Genomic DNA, 21,337 nt, shown 5'->3' with positions numbered 1-21,337 from the left:
CCCCCTTCAGATGCTGGAAGCTCTGGTCAAATCAAATCAACCTTTATTGGCATACGCCCAGGCAGTGCCGCATTAACCCATGGCCGGGCCCCTGGGCGTTCAGGTATTTTGAGCCCCACTCTGGCACTTCAGTCTTTCACCCCTTTACAGTTGACAGCCTGACCCTGGTATTACAGGTACTAGACCACAATATCTAGCCGCATATCCATTTTGAGGGTCCCCTGATGCAATATATTCACAATAGTGAATAGCGTTTCAGCAAATAAAAATTAATCAATCAGTCCATCAATCAAGGGGCCCCCTAATCCCTGCAGGGCCCCTACGCTTCAGCCTAGTTAGCCTTATGACTAATATGACCCTGCTCCCAGGATGCTCTTGCTCCCTCAGTTCAGGCTAGGCCAAGTTGGGATCCAGGCTCTCCCCTAGTCCAGCAGAGCCTGCATGTGCGAGGCTTTCCTGCAGAGCCAGCACCATTCAGGGGACATTTATCTGTGAGAAACCAAGCCTGTTTTCATTATTTTTTTTTCTCTCATCTATTAACCCACCTGTTAAAAAAAAAAAACTGTTTTGCTCAAAACCTCTGCCATGTTCTGGGATCAGTGGATTTGTCAGCTTCCCCACTCTGCAGGTATCACTGTCATAGTGAGGGCATTTTAACAACCCTACATAGCATTCTTGGGGAGGGGTTTTGCCCAGGGAACCCCTCTGGGAACTGGATCTCTCTGGCTGGTGACAATGGACTAAGAACATAAGAACATAAGAACATAAGATCTAGATCTACCTGGGTAAGATCTACCAGACTAGATCTACCTGGTCTGGTCCTACCAAGCTGCACGTCCAAACCGATTGGAGGAGTGGGGGGTGGAAAAGGAATGAGCTGTTGGCACTAGGCATCATTGCCCTGGATCAGCAAGTGGTTGCTAGATTGATTGGTTGGCAACCTTCAGTCTCGAAAGGCTATGGAATAAGCCTACAGCACCCGGTATTCATCCTCCCCTTTCATGACAGTTCCTATTGCAAAAAATCCCCCCATCCTTTGTCCTCCTTCATCTCTCCCCTCCCTCATCCAGAAAAAAAATTAAGTTGTTCCTTCCTGTACTGCAAAGAGCTGTGTCCTGACTGTCCAGCCATCTTGTCAGCCTCATGCAGAAAAAACAAACAAAAAACCCTTAAGCCTTCTTCCTCCCCTCATCATGCTATCTCTCCCAGCCTCTGCCTGGTGGAACCTATCCTCTGCCTACAAATTGCCTGTCAAGTGTGAGTCAGTGATGGCCATGACCCCAATCTTCGAGGGTAGTGACTTAAGAGCAACTCTGAGTTGAGTCGCCCGAGTCAAGTGCTCATCCCTGCAGATTGCTAAGAGATTTTGATCCCAATCCTATCCTTTCCCTGCCCCACTGATGCAGCTGTGCTGCTGGAGCACACACTGCATTCTGCAAGTGGGGACAGTCCTGGAGGGTAAATCTCCTGCGCTGGAACAAGTCTCTTTGGACCTGTGCCAGTGATTAAGCTAGTGCAAGTCCTAGTGTATCCAGGAAGGTGGATCAAGACCTGCAAGTGGGATAGGATATTGATGGCACTGCTGCTGCAAATACCGCCCCTTCTAGCCTTTGTTCTGCTTCCCATTCCACCCTGTTCCATCCCATCCACCCTCCCTCCTACCTCTTGCACTGATTCACTGGTGCCTGGGGCTGTGGATGGTCTGCTGGCATCCCATCTGCATGTTGTGACCACTGTCCAGTGTCTCATGCTGCTAAAACACTAGTTCTGATTGTGGAAAGGCATTATATGATTGGGCTACCCAGCACTAGTCATAGATTAATTAAAGGCAAAGCCCTAGCTTGTTGTGTTAGAAAACAGAATTACAATTAAGTTGTGTGGTAGGATAATGTAGCAAAACATGCTTCATAACATATTTTATGAAAACATGTTTCATAAAAATGTCCTTGATAGTCCTCAACTGATTTCCATAGAACAAAATACCACCGTTCCCCACAACACACAGAATACACTTTATCATGTTTTACAACTTACAGTGTTGTTCTAGTAGCCCTTGTCTGAGTTTAGCTCAATCAGTGGTGAGACCCCAGTGGAAATAAACCTTTGGTTATTTCAGAGGTACTGGCTGCAGCTGATTGTATACAATCACTAGAACGATTCAATTGTAAAAATCCCTATGGGGGTTTGGAACAGCCTGCCTATGTAAACTGCCTTGGATTAAAGTCTGAGGAGAAATCTGAGGACCAAAGAAAGTTGGTATATAAATACCTGTATAAATAAATAAATACCTCCTTCCCCTCATCATCTGTGGTCTATTTTGCAAGTTTTAAGAAATACTACAAAACCTGCAACAAACTGTTTGACCAGACACTTGTGGAAGAAATGTGCACATCTAGGGCAGCAATTTTCAACCTTTTTCATCTCATGGCACATTGAACATAAGAACAGCCCTGCTGGATCAGGCCCTAGGCCCATCTAGTCCAGCTTCCTGTATCTCATAGCGGCCCACCAAATGCCCCAGGGAGCACACCAGATAACAAGAGACCTGCATCCTGGTGCCCTCCCTTGCATTGGCATTCTGAGCAGGCACTAAAATTGTCAAGGCGCATCATTTGTTTTTTGTTAACAATTGACAAGGGTCACCACACTGCTAGCAGGGACCTCTCATCTCCTGATGGCCCTATAATATGTGACCCTCCCCCAAACTCCTGCAGCACACCTGCAGACCATTCACAGCACACCAATGTGCCATGGCACAGTGGCTGAAAAATCACTGTGCCAGGGGATTGAGCCAGGACTTTTAGCATGCAAAGTGTAGTATTCTATTACTAAGCCCCTCCCTCATTGTTTTATTGTAATTCTTCTGCACTCTGGAAAAAAAAAAATTATCACCAGTCTTTGGGGAAAATATTTAATTTTAAGAACAGCAGAGATGAACTATAAATTTCTGAGATGTGGCCCTGACATAGCAGGTAAAACAGTCAACTCAGGAATTCCATGAGCTGACAGATTCACCTGTACTGTGGTCGGGAGACCAACACGCACAGGTGCAGACTCACAAAATGCATGCCCCAAAATTGTGCCAGTGAAGTCCTTGCTCCTTTCTTTAAGGCCACAAACTCAATGAACAGTTATATACAGTTGTACTATATTGAACAGTATACAAGTCTTTGCATCGAAGGGACTGCAGCCTTCTCATCATACACATGTGAACTTAAAAAACACACACCACCAGCCACCACCAGAGTAAAAGCAGCACCACCCTGTGTGGACCTAACAGCAAGAAGTGTCTAGCTGGGTTTCCCTCCCAGCTTTGCATCCTCTACTTCTGGCAAGTGACCAAAACCTGTGACTGGACCCATAAAACTCTGTCTGGGTGGCACAGCCACTTTGCATGTTGCAGGGTTTTAAGGGGGGGGGGGGAAGCAAAAATATTGCAGAGAAAGCCACAGCTCCAAGCCTTAATCAGAACATTAAGTTGCATTTTCTTTGCACTTTCTGCTCCCCCACCCCCCTTTCCAGAGTTTTGTCTCCTCCATCTTGGTCGACTTTCTAGGCTGGCTGTTTACCTCTCTATGCTTCCTCCCCCCCCCTTTCCCTGCCTCCTTTTGTCGTCACTCCCTGTAAGAGGCGACGCGGCAGGAGCAAGCAACGTGCGAGCAGCAGCGGTGGCGGTAGCAGCAGCTTTTTTCGTCTTTATAAGCACCGCTGCATTGCCCGGATGTGAATGGATTACAATGTATCTTTCAGGGAAACGTATTACTATCAATTTCTCCATGGGGGAGTCAGTGATGATGATGATGATGGTGGTGATGATGGTGATGAGAAGGAAGAGAAATCTGTAAAGTTCCAACAAGTTTAAGACTTTTTCTCTTGTGTGTGTGTGTGTGCTTTCTTTTTAAAGACAGAGGGGGGAAATCGCACTGCCACCGAGATTTTTTTCCAAAATAGTTTATGAGTAGTCCTGTGCTGATAACTGGGGAAAGTTCCTGGATCTTCCTCCTCCTCGTTGTTTTTGTTGTGACTGCTTTTGCTGGCTTTTCCTTTTGCTTTTATTTGGGTGGGAAGACTTTGAGGGCAATTGCCTTGTGGTGGAGATTCATAAACAAAGCAGAGCCCTTCCTACACCCGACCTAAAGTTGTCTGAGAATTGGTGGAATATTCTTTGGATCAAGACTTGAGTACGAGTTTAAAAGTACTTTTTCTTATCTTTTTTTGGGGGGGGAGGGTCAAATACACGTGAAACAGTAAAGCACCTTTGCAGAAGATTTACTCTTTGCTTCCCCTAAAATACCTTTCCTTGGAATATTGTGAACATATTTGTGGCCATTTAAGGTAAAGTTATAATTTCCTCTTGGAGTGATTTTTTTTTTTTATAATGTTGATCCCAATGTATTATTTTTTTTTAACTTGATACAACTTGGAGCTCAATCCTATGCCTGTTTACGTAGAAGTAAATCCCATTATAGTGAATGGGGCTTACTCCCAGGTAAGTGTGGCTAGGATTGCAGCCCTGGGGCGATGTGAATTGATCTGTACTGTGTACGTAATACTATTCACACACTTATTAAGTGCATAATAAATCGAGAAAAGACACGTGCATGAATTAAAAAAAATATATATGTACTGCACCAGGATCAAGTAAAGAATGGGGTTGGTGCCTAGCGTTGCAAAAAAGGAAGGTCAATGTGGTCTGCTGGGTGCGGGGGAGGGAGGCTCGGCAGGGACTCATGTGCGGCCTGTAGAAGCAACATTTTGGAATGAAAGAAGAACATGCTGGGGCGGGGTGGCGGAGGTAGAGGGGGGAGGAGGCTGGCATCGGCTCCCGAAAACTTGCGGGTGCAAAAAAGCCAGTGCAACGCTCAGCCTGGGAACAAAGTTTGCAGCGATGCTTTCTGTGCGGGGCGAGTCGAGGGTCCCCACACCGTAGCATGAAACCACACGAAACGCGTCCCCTCTCCAAGTGCCCGGCACACTCGGAGGCCGGCTGGGGAGGCGATCTCGCTTCTCCCGGCCATCCCAGTCTTTTGTATCACGTGCATTTGCAGGCAGCGGAGTATAAAGTTGCTTTGCTGGCCCGGAGCCTCGCGGGGGAGGATGATGCTTGACCTCATAAATCTTGAGAAAGTGCTTCGGGGGTTGGGGACCGGGAGGGAGGCCAAAGGAGCTCGGCAACTCAGGTGTGCGTTCCCAGAGACCTGGCCACAGGCATGGAAGAAAACGAGGTGCTGGCTCGCCTTCCTTGCACAGAGATCGATAGATAGACACGCACTGATTTCCTTTGGGGGGGGGCGCGGTGTGGCTGCCTCTGTGAGTGTGTGTGTGTTCCATGCATGAGTGTGTGTTGGGGAATATCCTCAGGAAGGCACGAGCGGGCTGGTGCTGCCTCTGGGCTCCCTGCTGAACTTGCAGCCCGGCTTCCTCGGGCTCTGTGGCTGTGCGCGTGTCGTGGGGGGCTTGGGGGGTGTCGTGGTTCGTGCCGCCCCCCCTGCTTCCTTTCCCCCTCGCCCTCTCCTCCTCTCGCTCTCCCCCAAGGCAGGAGAGCAGAGTTTGCTCCGGAATCCGGGCTTCCTCCTGCCTCCTCCTGCGTGTGCCTTTCTTCTCCCCCAGCCCGGGAGAGGGTTCGCGTGGCGCCCGCCTGCGGGGTCCCTCCTTTCCCCCTTCCCCTTCTCTCTGCTGCGCGCCGCGCGTCGTGCGCCTGGTGGATGCCTTGATTGCGCGCAATGAAACCCAGAGCTCGGGGCTGTGGTCGGAAAGGGAGCCCCTTCTCCTCTCTCTCGGCCGGTAGGTACCGGAGGCTTGCCTGCCTCTGTGTGTGATGGGTGTGTGTGTGTGTGTGTGATGAGTGTGTGTTTTAAATGTCCTCAGACCGGAGTTAGTTTGGACTGGTGCGCCTGGAAAGAGCCCTGATCGTGGCTGGTGGTGGCTTCATTTAACCACGCGGAATCCCCCCCTCCGCTCCACGGGGTGCATGGGTGTGTGTGTGTGTGCGCGCTAAGCTCGCCTTTGCCATCCTTCCCCCTCCTTTCAATTGTTTGCTTTCAAGGCTCGGGCGACTTTGTTGCAAAGGGGCCTGCCTCCGAGTTACTTTCTTTTCCTCTCCCAGGGATTTTTTTCGCCTGATTTTTTTGGGGGGGAAGGGCTGACTCTTTCCCTTTCCTGCCCCCACCCAGACTTTGGGCAGCGGTTGAGCCCGAATCAGTGTCCAGGCTGATGGTCAGAAAGGCGGATTTCTGCCCTTTCCCCAAACTCTCCATCCATCTTCCTTTGCCCCCCACCCCTCCCAGCCACCCACCAAACCTCTGGCGCCAGCCGGGGTGGCTCTCCCCAGCCTCGAGACTTTTCGAATAAAATGATCTGAGAAAGCTGGAGGAGGAGTAAAGGGTGCCCAAGAAATAAGCCAGAAAAGTTGAGAGGAGCGGCGGGCTGTAGTTGCTGCTGCGGTTCCCTCATTCATCCCTGGCTGAACCTCCTGTTGCATAAACGATGCGCTGAACGGCGTGGCTCCTCGTCTCTCTCTCGGTCTCCTTCCTGGATTGGGGGTTAGACTGCCTGCTCGGCTTGCTGGAACTGGAGGGTCACCTTCCCTGCCCTCTTCCTCGTTGTTGTGGCTGCACCTCCATCTTCCCCCCTCTTCCTCCTCCTCCTCCTCCACCTCTCTTCCCCTCCCCCCCCCCTTAGTCTCATTTTAAAAAATCCGATTGTTGTTTCCTGCAAGGCTCGGGACTGGGTTTCTGATTGCGGTTATTTCCATGTTTCCAGGTTTGTGTGATTTTGCTAAAATGCATCACCAACAGCGAATGGCTGCCTTAGGGACGGACAAAGAACTCAGTGATTTACTGGATTTCAGTGCGGTAAGAAACAACGGTGGAAAAAAAAGTCTGTTAAACTAAACCAAAACAAAGCAAAAACTGTGAGCTAAGTACATTGAGTAATTTTTAATCAACAGCTAGATTCACGGTAAATATGCACGCTTTATTCTCATTATCCTTAATTATGATTACTACCGACCAATTCGACTCTTGTCAAATTATATCTGAAAATCGATGGATTATCGTCCACAATTTTCCAGGATGTGCTCTTCTGATTTGACCCCCCCCCCAATAAACCCACACATCCTCTGTAAAAATTGTGGATGTTTCTCATCGCTCTTTGTTAATAATAATAGTTCCTTTACATGGTGCATTGGATTCTGAAAGTATGGCTTGTATGCCAACTAACTGATGGCTAATCAGTTACTTATCCTGTGCTCTTAGTTCTTCCCTTGTTTCATTTTTTGGCACATGGAAAGTGAAAGGAAATCCAGGACTAGTTCAGTTCAAGTTTTCACTGAAATCTCAGATTGCTCCTGTTTATGTATGAATGGGTTGCAACTTTCCTGTGGACTCCCCCCACCTTGCACTGATGGGTAGTGGTGTGTATGTGTGTGTGTGTGTGTGGTTTTTCTTTTTAATTAAAAATTACTTACTATCTCTTTAGGCTTTTTGTAAAGATCTTAGTTTTGAGGCCAAATGTTAACCAGATCCTGGGTAGCTGCCGAGTACCATATTCCTCCCACCTCCATCCACCCCTGCTTTTCTCTCCTCCACCCCTGCTTTTCTCTCCCCCTCCTAATCTTCCCCCCACCCCTCTTCCAGTATGTCAGAAGTCTTTATTTATTTATTCATATAGGGGGGGGGGGAAACTCCAAAACAAGTCAATTTGATGTTGTGTCTTTAAATAATTTCAATACTGGGAGGGGAAAAGAATCAAAACCACCTTGTAAGTGGGGGCTATCTCAGTCTGCTGTTTTCCTCCAGACTTTCCTTTCGAGAAATGGCTTTGGGAAGTTTGGCCAGGAACTGTAGCCTGAGGCAGCTCTGTAGCCCCCACTTTCCTAGCTGTGCTTTTTCCATTTGTTCCTTTGCTTTTTGTAGTCTCTGACTCAGGGAAGGTGCGTATTATCCACTAGACACGTTGAAGAAGATGGAAACCAATTAGGGTTGAAATAAATGCTGGGGAGAGAGAGAGAGAGAGAGAGAGAGAGAGAGTCTTGCTTCAAATTGCTCTCCCATTAAGAGCCGAGATGAAAATTTAGGGCAGGTGGAACTTTGCATTAATATTATTTGGGTTCATATATGACAGGCAAATCCTAAAACGGGATGGAGATGGATATAGCTACGTTTATGACCAAGGTTTCAGTCACAAACTTTTTTTCCTCACCTTTGCCCATCTAAATGTTTCAGAAGGGTATTAAATGTTTCTTGCCTAGTATTAAGGCTTGATCTTGTGATTGGGGTACTGAGGTCCCCCACCCCAAATCTTGTATCTTAGGGGAACAAGTGAAACTAACAAGAAAAAAAAAAGAGATGGGGCATGGATTGTACAAACTGCTGTGCCATTATGAAAGATGAGATGGGAGATGTTTCATATTTAAATAAGCCATTATTATAGCATTTGTATAAAGTTGAATGAAATTTGAGCTATCACTGAATGTAGAAAAAAAAATCCTGTTTACCAACAATAATGCCTCTTTGTTTTCTTTTAGATGTTTTCACCTCCGGTGAGCAGTGGGAAAAATGGACCAACTTCCTTGGCAAGTGGACATTTTACTGGCTCAAGTATGTACACTTTCTTTTTGGTGTGCAGTTAAAGTGTCTTTAGATTATTTTTTTCCCCACATCGACTTTGTGTTTGTGTGTTGTAATGGCAGAAGTCCATTTGGGGTGAGAGACTTCCACGGAGATTTCAACTGAAATATTGATGTTGTTCATATTGTCCCATGTTTATTATAGTTCATTTCTTGTGAAGAATATTTCACAGGATGCTAATTCACAAGTAGGTGTAAACAAAATCACATTTGGGAGATTTTAAAATTCTAAAGTGTGTTTTCTCTTTTGTTATGTGAGGACAAAGATAGTACTTGTTTCCAATGGCCAAGACAAGAAGCAAACTCTTTTTTAAGTTGTAAGAGCACCTAGCTGCTCTCTCTCTCTCTGTGTCTCTCTCACTCTCTTTTTAAAGTCCCAGTTTATTCAAGGGATTCGGTAATTAATGTAGGAACCCCTGAATATAATAACAGAATCTCAAACGTAGAGGATGTTTATTGGAAATAATTCATTTTTTGTCAGGCTAGGAAAAAGAAGTATGCATTTGAACTAGCTCCCCCAAATAATTTCATTTCATTGAGTTTCCTACATTGTTGCATGCAGTTCTTTGGACACGCCTCAGATATATATACAATTAAACAGCTGCAGCATTTTCTGTGTTTTGGCAATTGCACACCACAGTACAGTGTAGAAAGTGTTTTATATGGAGAGCATCTCTGAACCAGATGTTAAATTTTGACAAGCCTTTGCAAGTTCACCACCAGTGATTATCTAGGGGTGCTATCCTACTTGTATCAAAATAAGTGGCAACGTTCCCAAAGGCTTTAATGGAACAGGATTGAAGACAAAGTGTACAAAGAATGAAATAATGTGTGTTGTTTTGGCAGATATTAGAGTCAGTCTTTTTTTCTTTTCTTGCCAATTGTATATTTTTATGTAGAATTTTCCAAGATGACACACCTCTACCTAAACTGTATCTAGCTTGCATTTTGGTAGCAAGCAGCATCATTAAATATTATCTGATTATATTCAGAATTTTTAGAAATGAAGAAATGTGTGTATTATAAATGGCCATACGATAGGTGAATTGATATTAGAGATTTCATTGATGGCCATCCATATACTATGATTTCTGAACCTGTTTTTGTGAATGTAGTGTCATCCATTTCTGTGGAACTAAATACCTGCTAATACTTGCTCACTAAGGGTGAATCACATGTAATATTTACAATTCACAGTAACAAATTTTAAAGAAATAAGAGTATTCAGGTTTTTTTTTCTTCAGTTTAGAAGCAGTACAAAGTACAGTATTATGCCAGATTAATCAATTTGTCAGGCTTATATATAATCAATGCTGCAGGTGACTATTGGTCTAGCATGAATAAGAAAGATGCTAATTTTCAGGGATTTTCTACAGCTACTGTGTGGCCAGCTGAGCAACAGTTAAAAGAGAAGGAACAAACTATCTGAAAATCTGGGAAACGGGACATATTTTTTTTAGTATGTTCAACACAAAAATATTGTTGTAGTGCGGGAAGCCTGACATGCAAATAATTCAGAAGGGAGAAAAGAATCCCTGCTGAACCTGAGGCAAAGCAAGAAAATTAAAGTGTGGAGGCACTAAAACAATGCCTCTTTTTATAAGCCATTCTAAGGTCACACTGCTAAGCATACCTTCTTGTAAGTAAGTTCAGTGAACTGATTTATAAGCAAATGATGCATCCGAATGCATTGTAACTTTTACCAACCATGGATATAGTCAAGACAGAGAGAAATTATAGGGTTCTGTCCTATCTGATAAAATAAAATAAAAAATGGCTGTTATAGTAATGAACTGAAGGTGTTGTTGAGGTATGGGTAAACTGTATAGTTTTAGTGATATAGGTAGCAGCTTATTCTCATTAGGCAATGGCTTTTAAAAGAAAAAAAATCAGTGATAACAGAAAGTTGTAGAATCTCACAAGTTATAACCTGGCACTAAATCCTAAGGAAAATCTGTGACCTAAAGGTATACACCTTGTTTGCTGGTAAGTTTTTAGGCAAATAAGCAGTATAGAGTAATGTTGTGCACAGTTATAGTGAGTCTAAATATGGTGATTGTATTAAGCATGGAAACTACAGTAAGATATATTCAGACAAACAGATTTTCAGTTACAGAAAACTCAGCACTGCAGACTTACTTGTTGTACTGGCTTTGCTTATTGATAGCAGTGCTTTTAACTAAATTTTTTGTTCAAAAAACCGAATATCAAATGCAATTTGCTGCCTCTGTTGGGATTCGATTTAGAGAATTTAGGCATTTTTTCATATCTCCTATCAAACTGGTACTCAATTAGTGGAAGAGTTATCAGTGTCTTTTGTATTGGTTTAATTTTTATTTATTAAACAGAAGATTCCAAAGAAAAGAATGTGTGTCTTTGCATGTTCATGCATGCCTGTGCGTGCTTAATCTGCCTGCTTATTGCACAATGATCTGGTGTGATTTGTAATATGTGAATGAAAATAAAATGGGCCTGTATTTCCTTTAATTTTTAATTTTGCAAATATGGCCTCTTGCTACCTCAAGAAATTGTAAGGCTGCAAGGGAGACAGGAATGTAACCTGAGCCACAGGCCTGACGTTCCCAGGGTGCATTTTTCACATGAAAGGCTTTTGTCAACGCTGTAAAGGACCAGCAGTTTTTGTTTGATGTTTGCAGGTGTTCAGCAGAGAGCACTAAAACAATCCAGCCATGATGGTTCAGAGGCCTTATGACCTTAACAGGGAGAATTGGGGAGGACATGAACAAAGTTGAAAGAAACGTCCCTTGGCTCAGTTTGAATACTTGAGAATATGAGTTTTAGTCTTCTTCTCCAGTGGTTTCAGGATGTTGGAGTCAACTTAGGAAAGTTTGCCAGCATGGTGGTGATTACTGCTATTCCCAGAAATCGTAAAAATAATTTTTTTTTTAAATTTCTAGTGAGATAGGACTGGACTATATTAAGTATGAGACCCTAGTCACATCTGCAACATTTATTTCCAAGTTTTTTTACAAGAGGTTACTAATGTTTTTTTGTGACGTATTTTTGGCTTCTTTTCTCTCTGCTCCATAAGTGTTTCTTTCATACTCAAGAACGTCACATCTCTTGTTGTGCGAATGAGATGTACAAGTGTAGTAATAGGCTTGGTTTGCCTACTAAGGCAAAACATTCAAAATTTTAGATAAACGTTGCTTAAGAAAGCTTGAGTGACCACTAGAAAATATGTGATTTGTTCGCTCACACCCGCCCATATGTCAAGCCCATCTCCTGACCTACAGCCAACCCAGTCAGTATAGTGCAGGCAACAGTTAATGCTAAGGAACATTGGGACAAGTTATCCATGCAAACCACATTGGCCTCTAGTATCCACTTTGCACTGGATCTGCCTGACCCTGGAGTTCAGCAGGATGATCTTTGCCAGCTGAAATCTGATTTTAGCTTGTCTTAGATATTCTCTGGGATGACCAAAGTTTCATTTTCTTATCTGAGGAGGATTGTTGTGACAGTTTGAGAACCACTGCTATGAAGTGAAAAGACTTGAAGCTACTTCTTTCTAACAGCAGTTGAAGTAGTAAACCTGGGTGTGGACTGTACCATTTTCGACTTCAGGTGGGGACTTTATAACTGATTTCTCTTCTGTGCCAAAAGAAAGGAAAAAGAAATAAAATTCCTGTACTTATAAAACTATATGTTAGGATGGAGGGTTCTGAGATTAACATTCTACCTGACATGCAGTTTTATTTATGCAAGGTTTTTTTGTTGTTGGTTGGAAGTCTGTTCTGCAAATGTGTCTAGAAATGTTAAGTCCACACACAGGATCATCACCTCATCCATTGTGAAAACCACGTTGGCTAACTTTCGTGTATCAAAGAGTGAACATAATTTACTTTTAAATCTTTCAGTTTAAAATGTTGAAAATGTTATTTCTAAACTTAATTTGCTTGGATGGATTGTTTTGAGTGCAATTCTGTAAATTAATTATTTTTGTATTTTGCTAAATACACCCATGTCATTTGAAAACTGCAGCCTTCTGGAGTGCATTATTCTTTAGATAGAATAAGAGCAGGCGATCTGAAATGAAATGAAATATTTGTCTTACAATGTTTTATTTGCAGACTAACCCCACCATAATATTTATTATATTTATTTGAGGTTTTATCCCACTCAGTCCCAGATGCTCTGAGTGTATGTCACAATAAATTTAAATATTTACAATAACGAACAAAATAAAATTAGGCAACTTGAAAATTCTTCAGCTTTTCCCACCCTTCCCTCCCTTCCATCTCTGCTCCCACACTTCTTACTCTTAGAGCTTTCTCTGTTGTCTCAACACGGATGCAATGCATGTGCATATCTTTAACTTCATGTGGAGTAGTGTCTGTAAGGAGAACCTTAGATCCAGATCTTTAGCTTTTAAAGTTGATCTATCTGAAAACAACAGAAAAATACAGAATGGCTGTTCAAGAGTAAACAATAGGAGAATATAGTAATCAAAACATTTTACTGCCTAATAGAAAAATAACATTCTGGTATATGGATGCGTGTAATAGCTGTTAAGAGTGCCCTGACAAACCAGGAGATGGTTAATCTAGGAAGCTGCCTTACACTAATTTAGGCATGTATGTATGTATGTATGTATGTATGTATGTATGTATGTATGTATGTATGTATGTATGTATGTATGATACCAATGTATGCATGTAAGTATGATACAACCCATGATATAAGTCAAAACATTGGTCCATGTCACTCAGGGCGCAATCCTAACTCACTTTCCAGCGCCCACATAAGGGCAATGCAGCTCCGAGGTAAGGGAACAAGCATTCTTTTACTTTGAGGAGGCCTCTGTGAGTGCCACCCAACTGCAGGGTGCAGCACATGCCCCATTGGCACAGCTATGCCAGTGATGGAAAGTTGGTTAGGATTTGGGCCTCAGTATTGTTGACACAGCAAGTCGTAGATCTCCAGAGTTTCAGAAATGAATCTTTCACTGCTTTACCTGGAAATGGGCTGCACAGTCCTAAAGGCTGTGCCCCCAGTGGGTGCAGCGGTGCAAAGAAGACAAGACAAAGGCAGGGTAGGGGAAGAAATTGGGAAAGGTAGGGTGATGGGATGTGATAGACGGTTTGGCACAATGAGAGGATGCATGGACAAAGGAGCAAATAAGCAGCCCATCCTGGGGCATTCCGTGTACAAATGCTTTTATGCGAATGCCCGAAGTCTACGAGCAAAGGTGGGAGAACTGGAATGTCTGGTGACAAGGGAAAATATTGACATAGTGGGCATAACGGAAACCTGGTGGAATGCGGAGAATCAGTGGGATACCGCAATCCCGGGCTATAAACTCTACAGGAGGGACAGGCAGGGGCTTGTTGGAGGTGGGGTGGCCCTTTATGTTAAGGAAGGGATAGAATCCAGCAAAGTAGAGATTGAAGGTGGGTCCGACTCCACCGCAGAATCTCTGTGGGTTAAATTACCAGGCTTGTGCAGCGATGTAATACTGGGGGCGTGCTATCGTCCTCCAGACCAGAAATCTGATGGGGACCTTGAAATGAGGAAACAGATCAGGGAGGTGACAAGGAGGGACAGGGTTGTAATCATGGGGGACTTCAATTATCCTCATATTGACTGGGTCAATTTGTGTTCTGGTCACGATAAGGAAACCGGATTTCTTGACGTGCTAAATGACTGTGGCTTAGATCAGCTAGTCATGGAGCCCACCAGAGGACAGGTGACTCTGGATTTAATATTGTGCGGTACGCAGGACCTGGTTAGAGATGTAAACGTTACTGAGCCATTGGGGAACAGTGATCATGCTGCGATCCGTTTTGACGTGCACATTGGGGGAAGAATACCAGGCAAATCTCTAACAAAAACCCTTGACTTCCGACGGGCGGACTTCCCTCAAATGAGGCTGGTTAGAAGGAGGTTGAAAGGGAGGGTAAAAAGAGTCCAATCTCTCCAGAGTGCATGGAGGCTGCTTAAAACAACAGTAATAGAGGCCCAGCAGAGGTGTATACAACAAAGAAAGAAGGGTTCCACTAAATCCAGGAGGGTGCCCACATGGCTAACCAGCCAAGTTAGAGAGGCTGTGAAGGGCAAGGAAGCTTCCTTCCGTAAATGGAAGTCTTTCCCTAATGAGGAGAATAAAAAGGAACATAAACTGTGGCAAAAGAAATGTAAGAAGGTGATATGGGAGGCCAAGAGAGACTATGAGGAACGCATGGCCGGCAACATTAAGGGGAATAATAAAAGCTTCTTCAAATATGTTAGAAGCAGGAAACCCGCCAGAGAAGCGGTTGGCCCTCTGGATGGTGAGGGAGGGAAAGGGGAGATAAAAGGAGACTTAGAGATGGCAGAGAAATTAAATGAGTTCTTTGCATCTGTCTTCACCGCAGAAGACCTCGGGGAGATACCGCTGCCCGAACGGCCCCTCCTGACCGAGGAGTTAAGTCAGATAGAGGTTAAAAGAGAAGATGTTTCAGACCTCATTGATAAATTAAAGATCAATAAGTCACCGGGCCCTGATGGCATCCACCCAAGGGTTATTAAGGAATTGAAGAATGAAGTTGCAGATCTCTTGACTAAGGTATGCAACTTGTCCCTCAAAACGGCCACGGTGCCAGAAGATTGGAGGATAGCAAATGTCACGCCTATTTTTAAAAAGGGAAAGAGGGGAGACCCGGGAAACTATAGGCCGGTCAGCCTAACATCCATACCGGGTAAGATGGTGGAATGCCTCATCAAAGATAGGATCTCAAAACACATAGACGAACAGGCCTTGCTGAGGGAGAGTCAGCATGGCTTCTGTAAGGGTAAGTCTTGCCTCACAAACCTTATAGAATTCTTTGAAAAGGTCAACAGGCATGTGGATGCGGGAGAACCCGTGGACATTATATATCTGGACTTTCAGAAGGCGTTTGACACGGTCCCTCACCAAAGGCTACTGAAAAAACTCCACAGTCAGGGAATTAGAGGACAGGTCCTCTCGTGGATTGAGAACTGGTTGGAGGCCAGGAAGCAGAGAGTGGGTGTCAATGGGCAATTTTCACAATGGAGAGAGGTGAAAAGCGGTGTGCCCCAAGGATCTGTCCTGGGACCGGTGCTTTTCAACCTCTTCATAAATGACCTGGAGACAGGGTTGAGCAGTGAAGTGGCTAAGTTTGCAGACGACACCAAACTTTTCCGAGTGGTAAAGACCAGAAGTAATTATGAGGAGCTCCAGAAGGATCTCTCCAGACTGGCAGAATGGGCAGCAAAATGGCAGATGCGCTTCAATGTCAGTAAGTGTAAAGTCATGCACATTGGGGCAAAAAATCAAAACTTTAGATATAGGCTGATGGGTTCTGAGCTGTCTGTGACAGATCAGGAGAGAGATCTTGGGGTGGTGGTGGACAGGCCGATGAAAGTGTCGACCCAATGTGCGGCGGCAGTGAAGAAGGCCAATTCTATGCTTGGGATCATTAGGAAGGGTATTGAGAACAAAACGGCTAGTATAATGCCATTGTACAAATCAATGGTAAGGCCACACCTGGAGTATTGTGTCCAGTTCTGGTCGCCGCATCTCAAAAAAGACATAGTGGAAATGGAAAAGGTGCAAAAGAGAGCGACTAAGATGATTACGGGGCTGGGGCACCTTCCTTATGAGGAAAGGCTACAGCGTTTGGGCCTCTTCAGCCTAGAAAAGACGCTTGAGGGGGGACATGATTGAGACATACAAAATTATGCAGGGAATGGACAGAGTGGATAGGGAGATGCTCTTTACACTCTCACATAATACCAGAACCAGGGGGCATCCACTAAAATTGAGTGTTGGGTGGGTTAGGACAGAAAAAAGAAAATATTTCTTTACTCAGCGTGTGGTCGGTCTGTGGAACTCCTTGCCACAGGATGTGGTGCTGCCGTCTAGCCTAGACGCCTTTAAAAGGGGATTGGATGAGTTTCTGGAGGAAAAATCCATTATGGGGTACAAGCCATGATGTGTATGCGCAACCTCCTGATTTTAGGAATGGGTTAAGTCAGAATGCCAGATGTAGGGGAGGGCACCAGGATGAGGTCTCTTGTTATCTGGTGTGCTCCCTGGGGCATTTGGTGGGCCACTGTGAGATACAGGAAGCTGGACTAGATGGGCCTATGGCCTGATCCAGTGGGGCTGTTCTTATGTTCTTATGTAAAGAAAGGCTAGTGCTGCATCCTGTGGCACTGTGGCAGCTGCCAGAAGTCAAGGAGCAAAGGGGACTTTCATCTCCTTTCAGCAGGGAAAGTCCCAAGCCCCACAATGGGGCTTCTTGAGATTGCCCCTGCTATTTTGCCGGCGCAGACTTGAGAGACACCGTGTTGGGCCTTCTGGCCTGACAAAGTTCACGATCTGATGGAGTAGAGCTCCACTGGTCTCACCCACTCCCACCCTGGTTCCTTCCCCCACTCTCCCCACATCCCAGGATGCCTCCCCACATCCCTGAAGCCCTCACCACCATCCAGCACACTGTCCAATGCTGACTCGGCGCAAGGTGTCGCAGGTGTGCCTTGCAGCACGTTTGTAACACCCAGTGCCACTGGTGCTGGCCCAGCTCAGGACTGATCAGGGGATTGACCTGATACTTTCTACATGCAAAGTATGTGCTCTGCCATTGCGCTGCTGCTGCACCTCCTAAAAGAAAGTATGAGATAACCCATGGATACGAGTATCACTTGTTGGCATCCTTCAGTCTCGGAAGACTATGGTGTCACGCTCTGAATGGTGGTTCTGGAACAGAGTGTCCTCTCCAGTGCGCGAAGCCTGGGTAAAGTAGGTATGGAGGATAGGCTGTTACCCATGCAGCAAATCCCCCCTCTCCACGTTGCTGAAATGGTCCAATGGAAAGGCAGAGGCCAATACGGTTGGTTCCAGCGGCGTCGCAGGAGTTGCCAGAACGTGACTGTGTTCAGCCATGAACTGCCTCAGGGACTCCGGCTCCGGATTTTGCCTCGAGGTTGACTCCTGAAGCCTTTTCCATAACTGGATGTAGCCACAAGGCTACAAGTATCATGTGCATGCTAACTTTTTTTTTTTTATCTTGACACGTGATATTTTGCCATTTCAATGTAGTGTGGTACCAAAAAATGCACTTAGTACCTACATAAATTGAAGATGCTTGAATCATTTAAGCTGCCACTCTTCAATGGCAGATGGCACTTAGATTTTTGAATAGTTTTCTCTTTGTTTTGTCTTTTGCAAATCATTAGGGATTTAGCCATGCAAATACACAAGAGCAGCTACTGCCATGTTTGTCATCGTTTACATTGTAGTTCTGATTAAAAAGAGAAAGAGTGCTTGTTCCCATCCACAAGTCCTTCAAATTATATTTTTCCATCACAGCATTTCTGATCCCACTTTAACCTGTTGTTGGTTATCCTGTGAGCAGGCCAGACAGTGGTTCTTGAGGAAGACTCGGTATTAAACAGTACACAGCATCTTATGGGCCATAAAGGAAAGGAGGGAATCCAGCTGGAAGGAGGAGTTCTATGAAAGACTAGAACTATTCAATTGTAAAAAAACTTCTACGGGGGGGTGGGTTTAGAACAGCCTGCCTATGTAAACCGCCTTGGGTTAAAGTCTGAGGAGAAATCTGACGACCAAAGAAAGGCAGTATATAAATACCTGTATAAATAACTAAATAAAGCATTTTGGGGAAAGACTGCATAGCAGCACAAAGTTTTCCTATTCATGCACCTTTCTAAAAATTGCTACTTAAAATATTTTAATAGGCATGAAATTCATTTTAAAATTTAAATGTTAATAAACTAAACACAAAGGATGACATGAAAGAAAATCCAAACTCTTCCTTTTTTCCTGCAAAAGAAAATATAGCTGAGCTGCTGATTTCTGATAGTAGAGGTCAGTGATAAGCCCTGTTTTATGAGATTATGTAATTGGTAGTTAGTTAAGAAATACTGAATAGAATACCTTATTGCTTGTAGCATAAGTGAGAAAAGCAAGTTGCATGGCTGTTTTTTGTGGTACTCTGTTGCTTTTAATCTAATCACAATTAATAATACTTAGCTTTTATACCATGCTTTAGTGTATTCAGTGTGCTTCACAGAGGCTATTTCAGTACTAAGAAAGTGCTTTTTAGGGCTTTCAGACTCTTCCTCTGAAGTAATCATAGTGACTTTAGCAGGTCTGAGTCATTATTGCAGCCTAACTTAAAAGTGCAGTATGAATGTGGCGTCATCACTGCCTGAAAAATATTTGGGGCTAAGATGTAACTAACTTGCAGACTATAAGACTGTAGGGGGAAAGTTGGTGACCTGGTAATCTGGGTGTAAATCATATGTGAGTGGCATGCCAGTGTACCGTGCCGTCTTGCCATTAAATGGAAATACAAAACGGAAGCATCTTGTAAGTTTTGGACTTCTGCACATGTTACATGTTTATCATTTGATTGCTATATCAAGAGGTAACTGCTGTATGTATAACTAAGTAGCTGTGGTCCTACCTCTAAGCACTGACATGACCTTGAGGGAGGTTGCCACCTAAGTTTAACATAGTGGCAAGATTGGAAGACAGTTATTGATTATAAAATTAATTTACAATTGTGGGAGAAATGCACAAATAAAGTAATGTGCATAATTTTTTCAGATAGCATTTTAAAATGACTAAGGGGGCAATCCAAACTGCACCCTATGCCAACCCTAAGGCTGGCCTAGGAGGGTCGCAAACATGCCTTAAAGCACATTTGTACCTCCTCGAGGGGAAACCAGGCTGGCGCTCTGAGAAGCGCTGGCCTGCAGAGGCTGACATAAGCCTCCGCGCCAGCTTCCCCTCAGCCGCTTGTGTCGGCCTGCCTGCGCCGACATAAGCGGAGAAGGTAGGCGTGGGGGAGCAGGGACGAGAAGGGAGGGAGGTGTTTCTGGGCGGGCGGAGAGTGGGAGGCGGGGCTGGGATCTGGCAGTTATGCCGGATCCCATTCCCGTCCCTGGAGAGAACAGAGCAGCTTAAAACCGCTCCATTCTCCTCAAACTTGTGCCACCTCCAAAGGTGGTGCAAGTCCGAGGAGACTCATAGGTGCCAGCAGGTCTTACCTCCTTGCCTTTTCCCCAAGGGGAAAAATTTTCCCTTGCCTCTGGCTAAGCAGATTCTGGCCACAATCCTGTGGTGGATACAGCACAAGCCTCCTGGCTTGCATGTTCCAGGGCAGGTTAGGATTGCGCCCTAAGGGAAACATGATATACAACACGCTCTTTCAAATTATATTTTTGTGTGTAGCCTTGAAAATGTTGAGAGCAAATCCATGTTTCTTGAAAAATCATGCAGAAAAGCTTGGGTCACTTTAAGAGCCCAATCCTGTGGTGCGCGCTGTGCCTCTGTGCCGCAGACCACAGTCGCAAACGTGCCATAAGGCACATTCGTGGGGCTCACTGCCAGGCTCCCACTGGAGGTGGCTCAGCTCCGGCCGGCGCTGAGCCACCATTCAGCGGGCACTGCCGTTCCACAGCTCGGCAGTGCCTGCGATCGCCAGGCTGCGGAACGGGGAGGGGATGGGAGCGTTCTGGGGGGCTGGGAGGCCAGCGTGATGCGAGGAGGGGGCGGGGAGGCCGGCGTGACGTGGGGAGGGGGGCATGTCAGAAGCGTGCCCGGGGGCGGGCAGGAGGAGGATCCATGGAGCTCCACTCCGCAGGATCCTAGGCGCTCGTGGAGACTGCGTGCCTTACACAAATGCCTTTACTTTAGCGGCACCCTCTGGGTGCTGCTAAAGAGTAACCCCATTGCAGGGCTGTCTCCCTTACCCCGGGGGAAGGGGACGAAAGTCCCCTACTCCTGAGGTGCCTCCTGCGGTAGTGCGGGAGGCGCTGGATTTGGTAGCAGCCCTCGTAGTGCCGCCGAGCGGGGGCTCCCCGGGCAGCTCAGGTTTGGGCTGCCCCTTAGGATTGGGCAGTAAAGCTCTTTAATTTATTTTGGCACAGTTTTGAAGCCTATTCGATAGGTGCATGAAGGAGAATAGGAAGGTGATGGATATGAATAGTCATTTAAGTCATAAGTGAGTGGAGTTACTGTTTTCTAAATCTAATGCATATAAAGAAGGCCATGTGTTTACAACCCATTCTTTAACTCAGCTAAATTGACCTACTTGATTTAGATCTTCTCACTCCCATTCGACTGATTGGGCTAAATTGTCTGGATTGCTTCAGCTTAACTAGCTTGTGAATTGGTTATATACCATATAACTAGTATTTTGTACACTCAGGGAGAGAAAATCAAGCAATTACACCACTGCAAGTGCAATCCTATTCATGTCTACTCAGATGTCAGCCCCACTGAGTTCATTAGGACTTACTTCCAGGTAAATGTCTATAAGATTGCAGCCTGTTCCACTTACTTGTTATATATATATAAATATAAATATACATGGGTTCTCCCAGTTCATAAATTTGTTCTTGTCCTTTTCCTGACTTGGAAGCTACAGGCAAGAAATGGGGGGGGGGGGGGGGAATATTTTCTGAACTGAGCCAATATTGTTGATTCCCAGACATGCTTATTTGCACAGGAACATAGTTCTTGTGATTTAAGGACTTCTGGGAATGAAACACTTTTTACATTTGACAAAATCAGCAAATTGTCTTTTTCCCTTGTAATGAGATAATCAGTTAAATAACAAATGAACTACTGTATATAATAGAATGAAGTAATGAAAGTTTATGCTGTTAATTACTTGATTCTCTCTTAAATGTACAGAATGGCAGAGCTCT

At 44.8% G+C, this 21,337-nt stretch overlaps 1 protein-coding gene across 17 annotated transcripts in view; it reads left to right on the top strand.

The window, feature by feature from the left end:
- The first annotated feature begins 3,687 nt into the window (after positions 1 to 3,687).
- TCF4 (transcription factor 4) overlaps positions 3,688 to 21,337 on the top strand; it is a 444,763-nt gene continuing 427,113 nt past the window's right edge. For 9 of the 17 annotated variants that reach the window (XR_010793922.1, XM_066617926.1, XM_066617924.1 and 6 more), the window contains exons 1-3: positions 3,688 to 4,335; positions 6,763 to 6,854; positions 8,528 to 8,600. Coding sequence is in view for 16 of the 17 variants with exons in the window: in XM_066617926.1 (XP_066474023.1) it covers positions 6,783 to 6,854; positions 8,528 to 8,600 (145 nt within the window). In the remaining variant the exon portion in view is untranslated. Of the gene's footprint in view, positions 4,336 to 5,160; positions 5,226 to 5,436; positions 5,785 to 6,510; positions 6,543 to 6,762; positions 6,855 to 7,923; positions 7,934 to 8,527; positions 8,601 to 21,337 lie in introns of those variants that run through there. The other 8 variants (XM_066617927.1, XM_066617917.1, XM_066617912.1 and 5 more) reach the window with 7 other exon arrangements.

The sequence above is a fragment of the Tiliqua scincoides genome, chromosome 2, assembly GCF_035046505.1.
Source record: "Tiliqua scincoides isolate rTilSci1 chromosome 2, rTilSci1.hap2, whole genome shotgun sequence".
Classification (NCBI taxonomy): domain Eukaryota; kingdom Metazoa; phylum Chordata; class Lepidosauria; order Squamata; family Scincidae; genus Tiliqua; species Tiliqua scincoides.
This window is presented reverse-complemented; position numbering and strand designations above follow the sequence as displayed.